This window comes from Aedes albopictus, chromosome 3 (assembly GCF_035046485.1).
Source record: "Aedes albopictus strain Foshan chromosome 3, AalbF5, whole genome shotgun sequence".
NCBI classification, from domain to species: Eukaryota; Metazoa; Arthropoda; class Insecta; order Diptera; family Culicidae; genus Aedes; species Aedes albopictus.
The window spans coordinates 220,535,242-220,553,127 of NC_085138.1; the positions used below are offsets into that span (position 1 = coordinate 220,535,242).

At 46.5% G+C, this 17,886-nt stretch overlaps 1 protein-coding gene across 1 annotated transcript; it reads right to left on the reverse strand.

Annotated features, from left to right (window-relative positions):
• Positions 1-80: 80 nt before the first annotated feature.
• Positions 81-17,886, reverse strand: LOC109411962 (uncharacterized protein CG16817). Its single transcript, XM_019685621.3, has 4 exons — positions 17,685-17,886; positions 17,164-17,247; positions 16,837-17,096; positions 81-628 (listed from the first exon to the last, which is right to left on the reverse strand). The coding sequence occupies exons 1-4, from the start codon at positions 17,699-17,701 to the stop codon at positions 465-467; spliced, it is 525 nt and encodes a 174-aa protein (XP_019541166.1). The 5' UTR covers positions 17,702-17,886; the 3' UTR covers positions 81-464.

Here is a 17,886-nt window from a genome sequence, read left to right on the forward strand (position 1 = left end):
TTACAGAATCATACTTGAGTTTGAGGACACAGTAGATTTTGCATTATTTTTTTCTTTCACCGTAAACAGTAATCATTAAGTTTGTAATGTATGTATGTTTATTTTCTTATTTAGATTAAAACAGAAAACTAAACCAATGCAAATGAGAGAACGATTAAATGTAAGGTTCGAAATGAATCTTTCGTTCTTGTAATCTATTGTGTTTTACTAGAGACTTGTAATCTCTTAGTTACTTATTTGAAAATCCTCTCCCATCTACGAATTTCAATTGCTGAACGCAACGCCCTCGAACATTTCTTAACGGTCTAATTTTAATATTTTGTGTTCATACCTTCTTACATCTTAAATAAAATTACACACTTCAATGATTATTTCTGACTGCTTGGCATTTTTTTCCGAACGGTCCCGAGCGCTTTCCTGTATGTTAATATAGCCATAAAGGAAGCTTACTATAGGAGTTTCCATTACTTCTTCTCTTCTTCCTCTTTGTCGTCCTTATCTTCAGTTAAACCAGGCATTGCTTCGTCATCCGAATCTTCCTGGTCATCATCGAGATCGTCGAAGGAGAGTTTGCTATCGTTTTTCATCCGCAGCATGTCTTCCAGCGACATTTGGTTGTCTCCTTCGTCTGAAAGCACAGAACAGGTTTTAGGGATTAGTTGTGCAACGGAATCATTTGTAAAACTACATCGTATAGATACTACAGCCCAGTAATTCGCAGCAATCATGAAACAGAGATATCTTTTTTTCGGAAGGTTACTTGCCGGACGGCGAAAAAGTTAACGCTTGAAACTAATCGTAGATAGGACTGAACGTAATCCTAGTGAAGCAACTGGCGTGTCTTGGGCAAAAAAGATGTTCCTATCCAGCATTTTAAGAGCGCTAATCTGCCTCCACTGGCATATCAGTCCCATTAATTTCGGATTTTTAAGTCAATGTGTGAAAAAAAAACCAAATCATCAGCGTCCCATATTGAAAGTACAGATCGGACTCGATTATCCGGGGATTCAATTAACCGGGGCTCGATTATCCGGCAAAAATGGCTCGATTATGCGGGGAAAAGTTTGATTTGACTTTGTTTACAAATTTTTAGATAACAATATGTCACAAAGATGTGATAAACATCAAAGACAACGCCTGTAAATAAAATTTAGCCTATTTGAAAATGTTTTTAATTTTTCACATTTTTCAGCTGAAATTTTATTTTCAAAAAAACATGGTTATAATAATACCAGACGGCACTACAACGTCATGTATGTTAGCTTCTATGTTTAAGGAACAGTTTTTAATTTAAGAACACCAAAAATAAAACAAAAGGAGCATGGCTCGATTATCCGGGTGATTCGATTATCCGGGGTGAAATAATTTTGGAGTCACCCGGATAATCGAGTCCGACCTGTACCGTCATTGCAGGTGACCATGGATCAGAGGGGCGAGATTGGGTCAAAACATTATCTTAAATATCTCAACAAAGAAGATTGCGAATATCGAATCAAAATTTTTATGGTGTCATCCTCGTAGTTGCCATCAGTTCCTGTCAAAAAATAGGCTTCTAGAGCAATTAGTTAATGCTTGATAAATCATAGAAAAAAGCTTGGAAAAAAAAATGCCTGTGGCATTTTACACTTTTAAGGCTCTATGAAACATCACACTTTTAGGTGGATTGATACTTTTTAGAATCTCTAACTCATAGCCATCACAAAATATATTACTGGTATTAAGTAGTATCAACTACAGTCTGTTTATAACACAGTCCCGCAAAGAGTGAAACCAAATCTACGTATCGAACTGTCAAATCGGCTACCTATCGAGCACGCCTGCAATACAGTCACTATATACACAGTCTGGCGGACTGTCACTTTCGACCGGAGCCAATCGAGCATGACGTCACGGTGTAGCATTTATCGGTGTGGACACTATGACGTCATGCTCGATTGGCTCCGGTCGAAAGTGACAGTCCGCCAGACTGTGTATATAGTGACTGTAGCCTGCAAAATTGTGAAAACAAAGTCGGGCGAAGAAGAAGAACAACACTCAAAAGAAGTTGTCTTTGCGTGTCTCTATATATACAGTCTCTAGTATCAACCTTGTCCAGAACTTTATTAACTTGCTTTGTTATCAATGCGGATAAAATTCGGTTTTCTCGGTGAGAATGGGTCAATTTTCATACACTTGTAGTTTAAAGGAAAATAACAAATTCCAAATATTTTTTCATCATTTGTGCATCACATCACAATATCACATTCCAGTGATCGAAGTACTTTTTCATGCAAAGAAGCAAAAGTTATTGGACAATGAATGTGGGAGTATGCATTTTTGATCAATGGACTACCCACTTGGCGCACACCCACAGTTGATCAGCAGGAGTAAATCCATTTTATTTTGTATGGTGAAAAGCATCTAAACTTGGGGACAACATAGATGGCATTTCAGACTATGTACTGAAAATTTTGAGACCTGGTTTTTTTTTCATTAATGCGTCAATCTGTTTGTGTTTTTTGTATTAAGGTTAGGAACAACTATCTCTCTCGTTTGTCGGGTGAATACTGGCAACACTGGCCCAAAGCAAACGCCGGTTTTCGCGCTGTCCTAAATTTTATTGACCGTCCAGTTCCAAACTGTTCACGACCGTTCGAAACAGTCGGCGTTTCAAACGGTCGGTGAAACAGTCGGTGACGAATTTGACAGCAGAAATGAGCGAGAAAGATTTCGCGCGCCAACGCGTTTTCAAAAACATTCAATTGGTGGAACAAGGCCAGCAAACCGGTCGCTCTGATCAGCTGTTGCCGGCAGCCAAGCCGCCAGCTTTTTGCGCGGAAGTCGGGGGGTGTTTAGATGCAATGTTTATCACTCAACAAATTTATGGAAATATTTTTTTCGCAATAAATGTTTTAAATGTTTTAAAGTGAGGTTTAATAAATGCAATAGGGTCCTAAAATGAAAAATATTTTCCCGGTTTTGCTGCATAACACGAAGGAGCATGCTTTTCTGATCTCAATGGTAATTTTTCCAAACTTAAAAAATGACAGAATAGTTAATAAACTCGAAAATAAAATAATGATGATCAGGTCTTGTTTGACATTCCAGGTCAACCTTGACGTAACGAAAGTGAAACGGCGGGTTGCAAAAGACATCACATTGGCTCACTTTTGACAGCAAATATTCCTGTTTGACATACACGGTAAACAAAATTTACCCAAAATTGAGTGCTAAACAAGGAGTGTTGCAAAAGTTATTAAAAATTTTGAAAATATGTTTTATGGACTTTACCTAATAGGAAAACTTAAAAAATGAGTAAACATGTCGTTTTAATCAATGCTTGATCGAATTATGCAGAAATTGAGATAGGCCTTTAGGAGCCTATTTAAAGTATTTCCAGGATAATTGCTAATGTTTGTTATTCTGGAGACCTATACGCTTAAAATGATGATGTGCTTGAACAAATTTGCTGATTAATTGGTTTCTGTAGAATACATCGAGCATCCCCTCGATATTCGACGACTGTTCTGAACAGTTTCACAAACAGTCGGGATAATCCAACTTTGAACTGAATACACAATATTGTGGATTTGGAAGAAAACCGAAGAATGAGCATCGCTCAAACTTCACTGCATTACTAGCGAACTTAAGGTGAGACGAGACGAACTCACCATGGTACTCAGAAACATTTCTGGAGCTCGATTTGAATAGGTCGTATGTGCTTTTGTCGATATAAAATTCGATCATTTCATTTTAGTCATTGTAGCAATATGGCAGATATTTTGCAAACTTTCAATGTTGGAACAGAAAGCCTGTTTTGTGAGGATTCTGCTGTATGTACCAACTTTGCTCAATTTCAACAATTTTCGCTATAATAAGCGAATCCAACTGATCGAATTTTTAATCGACAAAAGCACATACGACCTATTCTAATCGAGCTCCAGATTTTTACGTTGTGAAAACAAAAATCAATTTCACACAAAATTCCGAACTTGCTAACTTATTGTACCCGTGCGCTTACTGTTTTTAGTAAATGAATACTTTTCAGTTTGCGTTTTCGCAAAAAAAGCCGATTGACATTACCGAAACAATTTTTCCTATAAATAGCGGCTAGCATACCGTTTCACCTTAAGGACAAACGTCATGAAATCCCGCTTGAACATTGCATCAGAACTTCAGACGCACAAATCTCAAGAAGCAAGCTTCAAACAACAGTGCATTTTATTATTCTGTTCTTGCTCACATGTAATAAGCTTAAAATAGAAATCTCATGTGCGCTGGTTTTGTTTACGAAGAGATTTGTGCCATCGAAATCGTGAGTAGGTGTCAAAGTCGGTCATAGTGGCGGCCATTTTGGGACTCTAACAAGTCTGTCCTTAACCACCAACACCACAGGCTCACTCACGCAAAATTTGGCGCGCTCGCACTGACAGCCGTCCAGTTGGGATAAAGTCGTGATTGTCGACACGGCGTCGGACTGAAAACGAAAACATCAGGGATGCATGTCGGGTCGGATGAGGAATGACAGAAAGTTTGCTGAAAACTTCGCTTCGCTAGTCCAACTGGTGAACTCCGATTTGGTGCCGCGAGGTCAATAATAAAACCATAGTAAAAGTACTTAATAAAAGATACTAATACTTCCGGAACGTAGCTAAGTACCGCGTCTACCAATTTCCGATCGCGTCGCGACAGTCCGTAACGTACCGCATACGTTCCGAGTGTAAAACGTTTCCGACGGATTCTAACCCTACTTCCTAGCGAAAATTCGGACTTTGTTTTGGTTTGCGCCATGTGGTATCCTCGGCAACAATCTAACCAAACTCCCGATCGTTTCGCATCACATAACAAAAACATCCTTCTGTCACAAACTTCGTTAACAAACTGCCTGTCCTATTCATTTTCGGCCACCACCGTCCCGACCGACGAATCCCACACCAACGCACTTTCATCTACTTATCTCACTCTCGCACACATTTCATTCTTATTCTTTTCATTCACGCGTTCGCCGTGTGATCAACGAGCCGACGCGACGGTTTGGCTCGAACCAGCTTTCTTTCCAAGAGCATCAAGCAGGCTATGCGATGTTTTTATGAGCCTCTCTGCATAAATCTGGCGTACTTCTCACTCCCACAGAAAATTTGAAAACAGTTCGCACAGTAAAAGTCAAACGTGACTTTTACTGTGCGCGGTGTTTTCAAATTTTCTGTGGGAGTGAGTGGGACAGGGCGAATTCGTACAGAGGCTCATCGCATGTAGTACACTGGAACAAAATCGCGCCCAAAACTTATCATAGTAAATCAACATAAAGTTTTTTTTTTTGTTTTCCCCACATAATAATTTAAATTACTTTTATCATACCAGGTATTCACACAAATAAAATATGTCTCAAATTTGGTTAATATACATCTTGATAATATACAATCCTTACTTACTACATATGCAACACCAGTGAAAACACCCGGGAAATCGTCGTACGGTAGTGCTCGTAGTGCCAATATCATGATCAACGAAGATACCTGCAGCAGCTGTGGTCGTGCAAATCCTCCGACGCGCAGAAGAGGAAAGGGAAAAAAAAAACAGGAACCGAAATCAGACGAAGTAAGCTGGGTTTGCTGCGACAGCTGTCTGAAATGGTTCCATGCAACATGCATTTCGGTTAACAAGCTGGTCTTACCAGAGCTTAAAAACTTCTGGTACTTTTGTCCATCCTGCTGCTCATAGGGGAGTTTAATTCCCAAACCAAACGAAGCAATTTCTGGCCCCCCTCCCGACAGTAATGTCTCGAACAGTGCGCACGAACTTCTGTCGAAACAAATCACCGATCTATCCACGGAGCTGCAGAAGCTGCGAGAGGAAGCTGAGGTATCCCGTTCGTGGTGCAAGAAGCAGCTCGAACGTCTCCAGAACTATGTCCGGGAAGCAGACAGAACACACGAGCGGCACTCAGCACAAGCCAAGTTTCTAGAAAATATTGAACAGAAACTCGAAATCATCGAATCCGGAGCTAAACTTGCCAACATAACCTCGCATAACATCAATTGCGTCAGAATTGCCATCAATAAGATTCCCTACCGATCCGATGAGAATCTAAAAAGCATCGTAAATAAAATTTTCGAATTCCTTGGAGTATCCCAGCTTGTACCGTGCATCAACAAGTGCTTTCGATTGCCTGTCCGAGCTTCGAAATGGTCCGACCGTTCAATCACCCCTACAATCATCATCGTACTTGACAGTAACGAGACGAGGAACACTGTTCTTCGGTTGTACTACAAGAAGCACAGGGATGCAAAGCTGTCGATTCTTGACAACGGCCTGCAACTAAACTACCGGTTTACCATGAACGAGGCTCTGTCACTTTCCGCATACGCAACCTCTCGCTTAGGCTGAAGCAAAGGAAGATAGTCAAGTCGGTTTTCATAAGGAATGACACTGTTTCTGTTCTTCTTTATGGTCAAGAGGATTACACACTGGTCAGCAGCATCAACGAACTCCTGGAACTCACCAACTCTGTCCCCACAAACGACGACTCTTCAGTGTTCTTCGACGCAGTATCAGCGGAAACTTCCCACGTCTCACCTCCGTAGCAGCACTACCTACACGACGACTCTTCCACCCCCACCATATAACGATGACAACAAACACTAAGCTACTTCGAATTGGGCACCTGAATGTTCGTAGCCTCGAACGACATATTGACGGTGTCAAACTAATGCTCGACTGAAACCAACACCATTTTTTTGGTGTTACCGAGACCAAACTCAAACAATCCTCCCCAGTCGGACCGATTCGTATCCCCGGGTACAATTTTATTAAGCACGCATTATCTTCCGGACGTGGTAGGGGTACCAAAACCTGCGGAGGCGTAGGAATTTATGTAAGAAAGGGTATAAGAGCAGTGCCTATTGTGAAGTCTTGTTATGATCCAGCGGTTCCCATTAGCCAACGGCTCGAGTACCTAGCCGTCCAAGCTAGAATCGGCGAACTGAACACCTGTATCGTAGTATTGTACAACCCATCTGGAAATAGTACACATTTTGTACAACAATACGAAAAGCTCTTGCTTGATCTTCTGCAACACCTTTTCGACCGGATTTTCCTAATAGGGGATTACAACATTAATGTCGCTACCAGTCAACCCACCACAAATCTGATCGCCTTACAACGTATACACGCTACCTTCAATCTGACTGTGCTGCCAACATCTGCCACGAGGATAACCGAAAACAGCTCCACCACGATTGATCTACTTGTGACCGATCACCCCCAGTTCATCAAAAAATCCAAAGCAGTCAGTGCAAATGCCATATCGTATCACGAAGCTGTTTACCTGGTTGCCGATGTACGCGTTCCAGTGGCTGCGCCACAACGGATTCAAATACGAAACTTCCGCGGAATCGACCCCCTGTTACTTCAAGCAGACTTCCAATCGAAGGACTTCCGGAACTTCTACGAAGAACAAGACATCAACAACAAAACACAACTCCTAAACACTGAACTTCGAGCGCTGCTGGATCGACACGCCCCAGAACGAACAATATGTGTTCGGGACAAGCGCACGCCGTGGATCACAGACGAAATCCAAAACGCAATTGCCATACGTGACCTTGCTTACTCCCTCTATGTGCGGAATCCGAATCGTACCAGGGGAGATGCGCAATGGCAAGAGTACGTCTCGAAGAAGAGCAGAGCCTACACCTTAATCAGCGCTGCGAAAAAGAGGTATGCTGAGACGCAGTTCAGCAGCGACCTTCCAGCTAAACAACTATGGAGCAATTTGAAGCGGGAGGGGATACATAATAACGCTAAGACAAACCGCGCCGTTGAAGAGTTTGATCCCGAGCAGCTGAACCAGTTTTTCTCCGAGGGTCATCTGTCAATGCAGCACGGAATCCCTTGTCCAGCATCAAGTCTCGATGAACCTGCATTGAATGAATCCGAAGGTGGCTTTCAGTTCCGACAGACCAATGTGGAAGAAGTTTGTAGGAGAATCAATGAAATCGATACCAACGCTAAAGGAACCGACGAGATTCTAATCTCGTTCATAAAAATGCTCTCTCCGTTTATCCTACCGCTTCTTTCGCACCTCTTCAACGCAGTCATCCAAGCCCAATCATTCCCCTCTGTCTGGAAACAAGCTGTGGTAACACCCATACCTAAAACGTCCAACCCAACTTCTCCTAAAGACTTCAGACCTATCAGCGTCTTACCTGCAGTGTCCAAAGTTTTCGAGAAGATTGTGCTATCTCAAATAACCGTACATCTGGAATCAGCCAACCCTTCTCCTCTAGCCAAGCACCAGTCTGGGTACCGGAAAGCCCACAGCACTACAATGGCGCTAGTGAAAGTCACCCATGACATCCTCAACAACTTCGACGGAGGCGGATGCACGGTAATGGTCCTTGTCGACTTTTCTTTGGCCTTCAACTGCGTCAAACATCGTCTGCTGAAAACGAAGCTGAAGAGAGAATTTGGTTTCTCGGACTCGGCTTGCCAGCTCATATCATCGGTTCTGGATCAACGAAGCCAACGAGTCAACCTTGGCAGTAGCTCATCGACTCCTCGGGTACTAACGGACGGCACACCACAAGGCTCTTGTCTCAGCGCGCTGCTGTTCTCGCTATACATCAACAGCCTGCCTAGCGTTATTAGATGCGAGTATCATCTGTACGCAGATGACCTACAGGTGTACGTTTCGGGGCCGATTAGCGAAGTCAACAGACTAGTGCAGTTGATCAACACCGATCTCGCCGCGATCGAACGGTGGGCTACAAAAAAACAGCTTTTTCCAAACCCCAAGAAGACCAAAGCAATAATCTTCTGCAAAGTAGGTGCTGTGACTCCACAAGACGACATCCGGTTTTGTGGTGAGGTCATTGCGCTTTCGAATGAAGTAAAAAATCTCGGCATCATTATGGACAATAGAGTTAATAAACTATAGAGGACGAATGTCGCTGCTGTTCCCTTTGTTCTCGCTCGCAAACATGTCGGGTATCTATCTGTCAAGCTGCATACTTTTTCGCTTTGACACTTATAGCTCGGCCTATCTCCGCCAGCAAGAGATGTTTCGGCAGCGACGCCAGCGACATTCTTCCTCTATAGTTTATTACCTCTATTTTATGGACTCAAATTTGAAATGGGGTGGCCAAGTAAACGAGATTACCAAAAGAGTCTACAACACGCTGCGCACATTCAGACGATTTCAGAAAGTACTGTCCGTTCAAACCCGGAGAAAACTAATGCAAGCAGTACTAATACCGATCTTCACCTACGCCGATGTAGTTTTTTTCCCTGGACTCTCAGCTGCGCAAAGAGAGCAACTAAATCGCTGCTTCAAGTCGTCGGTGAGGTTTGTGTACGGACTGCGACGGCGAGACTCAACTCAAGTGGTGCGGCACACAATACTTGGGTGCGAGCTCCTAGAAAACTACCGTCGCCGTGTATGCCACTTCATGTACGGTGCGTACCATGGCAGTCATCCGGATTACATCCGACAGCACACACCAGTAGGACGAAATGAGCGAGCCAGGTCTTTCGTTCTGCCACATCACACCACCAGCGCTCGGAAAGGTGTTCTGGTGTACGGAGCATCCACCTGGAATTCCCTTCCGCTGAATGTTAGGCAACAGTCTTCACTGGCAGCTCTTGAAGCTGCGCTCAACAGAGACAACTAAGAATAGCTTGTACAATCAGATAAGATCTAGTTTACTATATTGTTTATTTTTAATGTGTTTTTAGTCCTTGACTTGGTTAAAAGTTAATGTAACTGACAGGTTTACGTTGAATAATAAATTACAATTACAATTACAATATCATTGCGTTCAGATTTCAAGACTGTGACTGACTTCCTAACAGGCTTCTAATCACCCCAACTTCGATTTTCGGTGTTGCAGTATCCTCAGTGTGCGGCAGACACGAGAAAACTCTATGTCCGAGGAAGTTAAGGAAATTTCCAAAACAAAGATTTAACACCAACCGAGAATCGTACTCGTCATCTTCAGCATGGTCTTGCTGAAATTTCGCACATTTACCGATTTGGCAAATCTTTATTGCACCAACGAACCTAACCTCAAAGTGACTGACAATTCTCAGCTCATTTTGACAGATGTAACATGAGCATGGAAAGGACGGCAACAAGATCGATAAAGTAGAATACGTGTGCATCGTTCCTACCTTCCCGTGGGAACCATGCGATCTCAGCATTTTTATATATGCGCAGTGTCTCGGACCTTTGCGCGTACATACATTAGAATAAGATAGTTTGAAATACAATAAAACAGTCTGAACCAACCTACCGAGCGAGTCGGTCATATCTAACCCTACGTCTCCACTAGACAGAAATGTCTTGCCATTTTGCTGCCAGAAAGAGAAAACGTAACAGAAATGATCAACACCGCCGCTTTCCATGCAAACAGCGGGAGAACATTTCTGTCATGACACATCTGTCCAGCAAAATGGCAAGACATTTCTGTCTAGTGGAGACGTCGGGTGTTCGCGTGCAGTTCAACCCTGCGCGCTTTTGGGTAACGCCTGCACACCCCTAGCACCCGGACGTCGCCGCTGTCGGCGCGCGCCGCCAGCGTCGGCCAACTTCCTACAACGAGAGAGAAACCAATGAACAAGACAGAACAAGTACAGTCGTCAGACCGAACGGTCGAACATTTTTTCTTCCAATCAGTAACCTTTGTAAAGTTAATTAAATACAGTCCATTATTAGTTCAAATGTAGTCCGCCGCGTTTTATTTCGTCCCGTTCAGCTCCCCGCGTACATTTTGGTCCTTCGAACCGGATATTTCGCGAAACCGCTATGGAATCGATTCGCAGACGCCGCGATGTGCTTTTCGAGCGCATGAAGTGGGAGCTGAAAAACGCGAGTGTGGTGGAAAAAAGGCAGCCTCCTGCCGGTGAAATCCAGGAGCGCTTGCACAAACTTTCGGACCTGTGTGAACAATTTGATAAAGCGCAAAGTGAAATAGAAGAACAAGTCGATGCGCTAGTGGAAATTAACTCGATTTTCAACCATCGGTTGGAATTCGAGGAAATGTATTATGACGTGAAAGGGCGGTACATCAAGCTCCTCGGTGAACATAACCCCCACGGAAGCAGTGAAGGAACTATCGTCGAACCAGCGGATGATCTGAAGGAGGCAATCAGGTTGCTTCTGGATTCGCAGCGAATCCTGATGACGTCCCAGGCTGCAGCTTCGAACACGGTGTCGCAGTTGGCTGGCCAAGTCGGTTCCGTTAGCCTTTCCCGTCCGGTTGCTGACGCACAGGCGTCCAGGGGCCAAGTTCCGCTGGAGGTACGGTTGCCAACGATTGTCCTGCCAGTCTTCAAAGGCGACCGGAAACAATGGCCATCCTTCAAGGACCTCTTCGAAAGCTGCATCCATTCGAAGAACCTGAAAAACTCCGTGAAGCTTCAGTACCTGCTTTCCCACCTGGATGGGGAGGCGAAAAAGATGGTTAGCTCTTATGCTATCACCGACGCCAACTACGTGGAGGTATGGGACCGGCTCAACGAGTTTTACGGTAAGAAAAAGTACACTGTCGCGGCACTCGTCAAGGAGTTTGTGGACCAGCCGCCAGTTACTGCGCCAACCCTTGTCGGACTCCGCAAGCTTACCTCAACCTCGGATGATGTAGTGCGGCAGCTCAAGGCCCTAGGAGAGGAATACGAAACTCGTGACCCGTGGCTGATCCATTTGCTCCTCGAGAAACTCGACCGAGAAACCCGATCGCTGTGGGCCCAAATGCTGGTCGATGAGGACAATCCCAGCTTCCAAGATTTCATCACGTTCCTTGAGCGGCGATGCGATGCCTTGGAAACCTGCGCGTCCTTTTCCAAGAAGGGGACCGATGCCACAACGAAGAAGGAGCAGGAGCGGAAAGTGGATCCGAACACGAAGGTGGGTAAACAAATCCAAAGCTTCCATGCAAACACCCAGCAAGCTTGCCCGCAGTGCACAGAGGCTCACACGATATACCAGTGTGCCAGCTTCAAGAGGATACCGGTGGTTAATCGACGGGAACTCGTTCAGCGAGCCAAGCTCTGCTTCAATTGCTTGAAAGCGACCCACGGCGTGAAGAACTGCACATCCCCACTGGTGTGCAAACAGTGCAAACAAAAACATCACTCGCTGCTTTGCACAAGTGACAGCTCTGCCTCCGACTCAGGCCAGCCCCGGGAAGAAGCAGCTGCGAAGAAGCAAGAAGCAGGAGAACCAAAACAAGCGGATTCGGTGGCATCGTATGTCGCGGATCTCAAGACCAGCTGTTCAGTGAACTTCTTAAGTTTGCTGCCTACGGCTGTCGTCAAGGTGTTGGGGAAGAACAACGTCTTCCACGAAGTACGGGCAATGGTCGATTCCGCCTGTATGAACTCGCTCATCAGCAAGCAAGCCTTCGAACGTCTTGGCCTGGAAAGGCGCAACGCCAACATTCTCGTGAGCGGTATCACCGACGGGAAACCCAGCAAGACAACAGGAGCGGTCACACTGCAAATCTCATCGCGATTCGACGATCGTATCGTCATCGTGGTGGATGCGCTAATCCTGAATCACCTGGTTCCGGACCAACCGAGTCACCAGTTTGACGTCGACGTTGGTGCCCTGGCCGAGGCGCCTCTCGCAGATCCAACCTACAACGAATGTGGTAAGATTGACCTTTTGTTGGGAATAGAAGCTTTCTTTTCCATTCTAGAACCGGGCAAGCTCTACGACGGTCGAGGCGTACCAGTTGCGCAGAATTCCATCTTCGGCTACCTGGTTGGTGGCCACTTCAACACAGCACGTGCCACCGATGGTCGTCCGATACTGGGACTCGCGACGACGACGACGAATCTGGATCAAACGCTCCGGAAATTCTGGGAAGTGGAGGAGGTGCCTAAATCCAAGCAGCTTACCCCGGACGAGCTGCGCGCTGTCGAGCACTTCCACTCCACCCTTTCTCGGACTGAAACAGGGCGATACGTGGTTCGCCTACCCTTCGACCGTACCAAGCCAGAACTGGGCGAATCGGCTACCGCTGCCATCCGGCGGTTCAAGGCAATGGAAAGGAAGTTCAGCATCGATCCAGAACTACAACAGCACTACCGACAGTTCATGACTGAGTATGAGGCTCTCGGTCACATGGAGAAAATTCCGCCAAGCGAGGTGGAAGTCGCACCGGAGAAGTCGTTTTATCTTCCGCATCACGGCGTGTGGAAGGTGGACAGCGCAACGACGAAGCTTCGCGTCGTTTTCGACGCCTCGAGCAAGAGTGCTTCCGGGGTGTCGTTGAATGATCGCCTGCTAGTGGGACCGAACGTGAACGAATCTCTCTTCAACGTGTTCACCCGCTGGCGCACCTACAGGATTGCTTTCTGTGCCGACGTCGAAAAGATGTATCGGCAAGTTCTTGTCGCCAAAGAAGATGCCGATTTCCAGCGAGTACTGTGGCGCAATTCTCCCGACCAACCTTTGGACCATTACCGCTTGCTGACCGTTACGTACGGTACCGCGAGCGCGGCGTATCAAGGTATGGCGGCCTTGCAACAGGCTGCTGAAGACAACAAGGACGCACATCCGCTGGCATCCGAGCGGATTCCGAAAAATTTCTACGTAGATGATCTGCTCTCGGGGGCGGATACCATCGAAGAAGCCAAATCTCTCCGCAACGACATCGTTCAAGTTTTGGATAGCGGTGGCTTTGCTCTTCGCAAGTGGAGCTGCAACGAACCGCAACTGTTAGAAAGCGATGCGGTACAAGATGAACCGGTCCACATGAAGCTGCCGCAGGAAGATGATTCCGTCAAGGCGTTGGGGATCAGATGGTCACCTCAAGATGACACGTTCAGCTTCAAACTCTCGTTCGACATCGACAGCACAAACACCAAACGTCAACTGCTGTCCGATTCTTCAAAGTTCTTCGATCCATTCGGCTGGATCGCGCCGGTGATCATCCGAATGAAAATACTGTTCCAACACCTGTGGCTCTACGACCTGGGCTGGGACGATCCACTTCCCGCATTCATCCTGGAGGAGTGGATTACCTTGAAGGAGACCCTGCACCACATCGAAAGAATTCGAATTAGAAGATGGATTCCGCACGCCGGAGGGAAGCTCCAACTACATGGTTTTGCCGACGCTTCTGAAGCCGCGTACGCAGCCGTCGTGTACGCACGCACCGTTAACCAGGATGGAAGGGTTGAAACGAATCTGGTGGTGGCCAAAACCAGGGTGGCTCCCATTCTCCAGGTGTCGCTGCCCCGTCTGGAACTCATGGCGGCGGAGCTACTCGTCGATCTGATGGTCAAGGTACAGGAGTCGTTCTCGCATCTGGAGGTCGAACTATTTGCGTGGAGCGATTCTGAAATTGTTCTTCACTGGCTCACCTCGCTACCAAGAAAGTGGAAAACTTTTGTGGCCAACCGCACCTCTAAGATTTTGCAGCATCTTCCCAGGAACCACTGGCGTCACGTGTCATCAAAGGACAATCCGGCCGACTGCGCCTCGCGCGGTGTCACGCCCTTGGAACTACTGGTGCATCCGCTGTGGTGGAGGGGCCCCGGTTGGCTTGTACAACCAGAAGACGAATGGCCTACTCAATCTGTTCGTTCAGTCGTGGATGACGAGCTTCTTGAACAGCGAACGTCGGTGACCTGCTTGCACGCTAGTGCTACGGCGTGTCCCAGCGGTGGCCACGAAACACTGACGTACCTCCTCAACCGATACTCAAATTTGTCCCATATTCGGCGCGTGTTGTGCTGGATCAATCGCCTACGACACAACGCTTTGGCCCGTAAACGTGGTGTGGCCCGACTTGAAGGACCGCTCACACCGAAGGAAATCGACAACTCCTGTTTGCAGCTGGCACGAGCAGCGCAAAGCGACTGCTTCCAAAAGGAAATCGATTGTCTGGTCAAGAACGCTCCTCTTCCAGGCAACAGCAAGCTGAAGAACCTCTTTCCTTTCGTCGACGCTGATGGCACTCTACGGGTTGGTGGTCGCCTCCAGAACTCAAGCCAACCATACGACGTTCGCCACCCAATCATCATACCGAAGGATCACCAATATACCAAGTTGCTTCTGTCAGAAGTACATCTCCGTAACCTACACGCAGGGCCAACTCTGATGATCGCGACACTCAATCAGCGATATTGGATCGTTGGCTGCCAGACGGTGGTGCGTGGCTCTGTGGCGAGCTGCATGCGCTGCTGTCGGTTGAAAGGAAAAACAGCCACTCAACTAATGGGAAGCCTGCCATCAGTCCGCACAACTCCAGCTCGTCCTTTCGTGCACTGCGGCGTGGACTACGCGGGCCCAATCCTTCTGCGATCATCAACCCTACGATCGGCGAAGACAATAAAGGGCTACGTTGCTGTCTTTGTTTGCCTTGTAACAAAGGCAGTACACCTTGAGGCAGTGTCTGATCTGTCCACGAATGCTTTCTTGGCGGCCCTAAAGCGCTTCTGTGGTCGTCGTGGTCTTTGTAGCGAAATTTGGTCTGACCACGGCACGAACTTCGTGGGTGCCGACCGAAGTATCCGCGAACATCTGCAATCGCCGGAGTTCAACCAAGCTGTTAGCCGCTACCTAGCGGACCTGAAAGTGAAGTGGACGTTCATCACTCCATCCGCCCCCCATATGGGAGGAATTTGGGAGGCGGCCGTGAAAAGTTTCAAGAAACATCTCCGGGCCGTCCTTGGGCATGCGACGCTGACGTATGAGGAGCTTTCAACCGTCTTGACGCAAATCGAGGCGTGCTTGAATTCGCGTCCATTGTGCCAGCTCTCCACATCGCCCGACTCCTTCGAAGCCCTCACGCCGGGGCATTTTATCATCAACCAACCACTGAATCTGTTGCCCGAGCCTGACATCCGTCACCTCCAGGAAGGCCGTCTGGACAGATGGCAACGTGTTCAACGCCACGTGGACGACATTTGGGCACGATGGAGAAACGAATACGTCGCCACGCTTCAGCCTCGTAACAAATGGCAGTCCGTTCAACAGAACTTGGATTCGGGGCAGTTGGTCCTGATCAAGAACGACAACACGTCACCAGCGGCATGGGAACTCGCAAGAATCGTCGCAACCCATCCGGATCAATATGGTGTAGTCCGCACCGTAACCGTTCGTCGAGGGCAGAACGAATACCAACGAGCGGTGCACAAGTTGGTTCCGCTTCCACTGGATTGAGGCATCCGCCTCAAGGGCCGGGTGGATGTTCGCGTGCAGTTCAACCCTGCGCGCTTTTGGGTAACGCCTGCACACCCCTAGCACCCGGACGTCGCCGCTGTCGGCGCGCGCCGCCAGCGTCGGCCAACTTCCTACAACGAGAGAGAAACCAATGAACAAGACAGAACAAGTACAGTCGTCAGACCGAACGGTCGAACATTTTTTCTTCCAATCAGTAACCTTTGTAAAGTTAATTAAATACAGTCCATTATTAGTTCAAATGTAGTCCGCCGCGTTTTATTTCGTCCCGTTCAGCTCCCCGCGTACATCGGGTAAGCCAATGATGACATCCGTCATAACATACATGATCCGTCTTTTTCTTGCATGTGTGTGGTCTGTCAAAATGACCTGAGAATTGTCAAACATTTTCGTGGCTGGCTTTGTTGGTGTAATGAAGAATATGGGTCGAATAAACAGCGCTTGTTGACGGTGTAGTGATTAAAATCGTAGTGTACAGATGAAGAAACTGGCCCCCTGAAGCAGCATAGGTATTCCTTCAATTTCGCAGAGCCAACAACTGCACAACCATCTAGTTCAATTTACTTTACAAGACTGAAGCTTCTTTTCATTTTCATCGTTTGCATTGTTTTGCCGATTGTACTGCAAAATTCCTAAGTTGGGTAATAACAGGGGAAATTACTCACTCATTTCATCGTCCGACCCCTCGTCCTTCCACCGGTTGAAATCAACTTTGAGCCAGTGGGGTTTGTTCTTGTCGTTCGTTAGTTTGGGCCAGTAGGAGGCTTTCGTGTCGGCTTTGGTGATCACGAACTCGATGCACCGATTGATGTTTTTACTGACCACTTTGTCCGGGTTGATTTTGCCGTAGAAGTTGATGGTGACTTCGTGGTTTTTCTTGTCTGGTAGGCCCACACCTTTGAAATACATGGTATCCTCTGTGAACCTACGGGGCGGGAATCCGGCTTTATTAATAGGAACACACAACAAGAGTGAAACATCTCTATACTTACTTGAAGGTAGGATCCGGACATTCTACGTTTACGGTCAGATAGAGGACGTCGTTTCGTTGGGCCCATACGACCGGGGGAGGAACACTGAAATGAAAAGGAACTGATTATTAATCGATTCTTCATGCCAAGAAAAGTATAATTTCACTTTCGAGATCATTCTAGACTACCACGGCGATTTTATGTAAATAAAGGTTATGAACAGTCAGTGTCATGGAAACGGGAAGGAAGGCGCACCCCTCTTCAGACAACATTTTTTCACTCAAATTCACGTTTTAATTAACGCAATTAGAATTTCAATTTCAACCTTTCTGCAAGCAAATGGGTTTACATTTTACCGGAAATGGTTCATTTAGCAAAGGTAAAATCTTCCGGGTACCGATTCGACGGAAAACAGCTTAATCACCGACAGATCGATAAAAATGGACGCCGGGAACACGCGAAACGCTCTGCCTGCAGAACTGCACCGATATAGCCCAGAATAGTTCCATCCAACACTTGTTTTCTACGGTTTCGATACTCACGCAACTTCCGAAGACATTTTTCCTTAAATTTTCCGTCAATTTAAAACAAACGCAGAGGACAGAATCGGGCCGCAACTTTCTTCTCCAGTCCGGGGCGAACAAAAGGCGTAACGAAAAACGAGTTTTCTTCACTGCGTCTTTGCGTCGCAGCAGCAGTCTTCTCTCGTGTTCGCTTTCTGTGTGGATTTTCTTCGCGCACTGC

What these genes read in the sequence shown, in the direction of transcription:
- LOC109411962 (XM_019685621.3), bottom strand. An exon ending in TGTCCGGATCCTACCTTCAA is followed by an intron (nt 17,097 to 17,163) that starts GTAAGTATAGAG and finishes CCCGCCCCGTAG; the next exon opens with GTTCACAGAGGATACCATGT. An exon ending in GGGGTCGGACGATGAAATGA is followed by an intron (nt 629 to 16,836) that starts GTGAGTAATTTC and finishes CTGTGCTTTCAG; the next exon opens with ACGAAGGAGACAACCAAATG.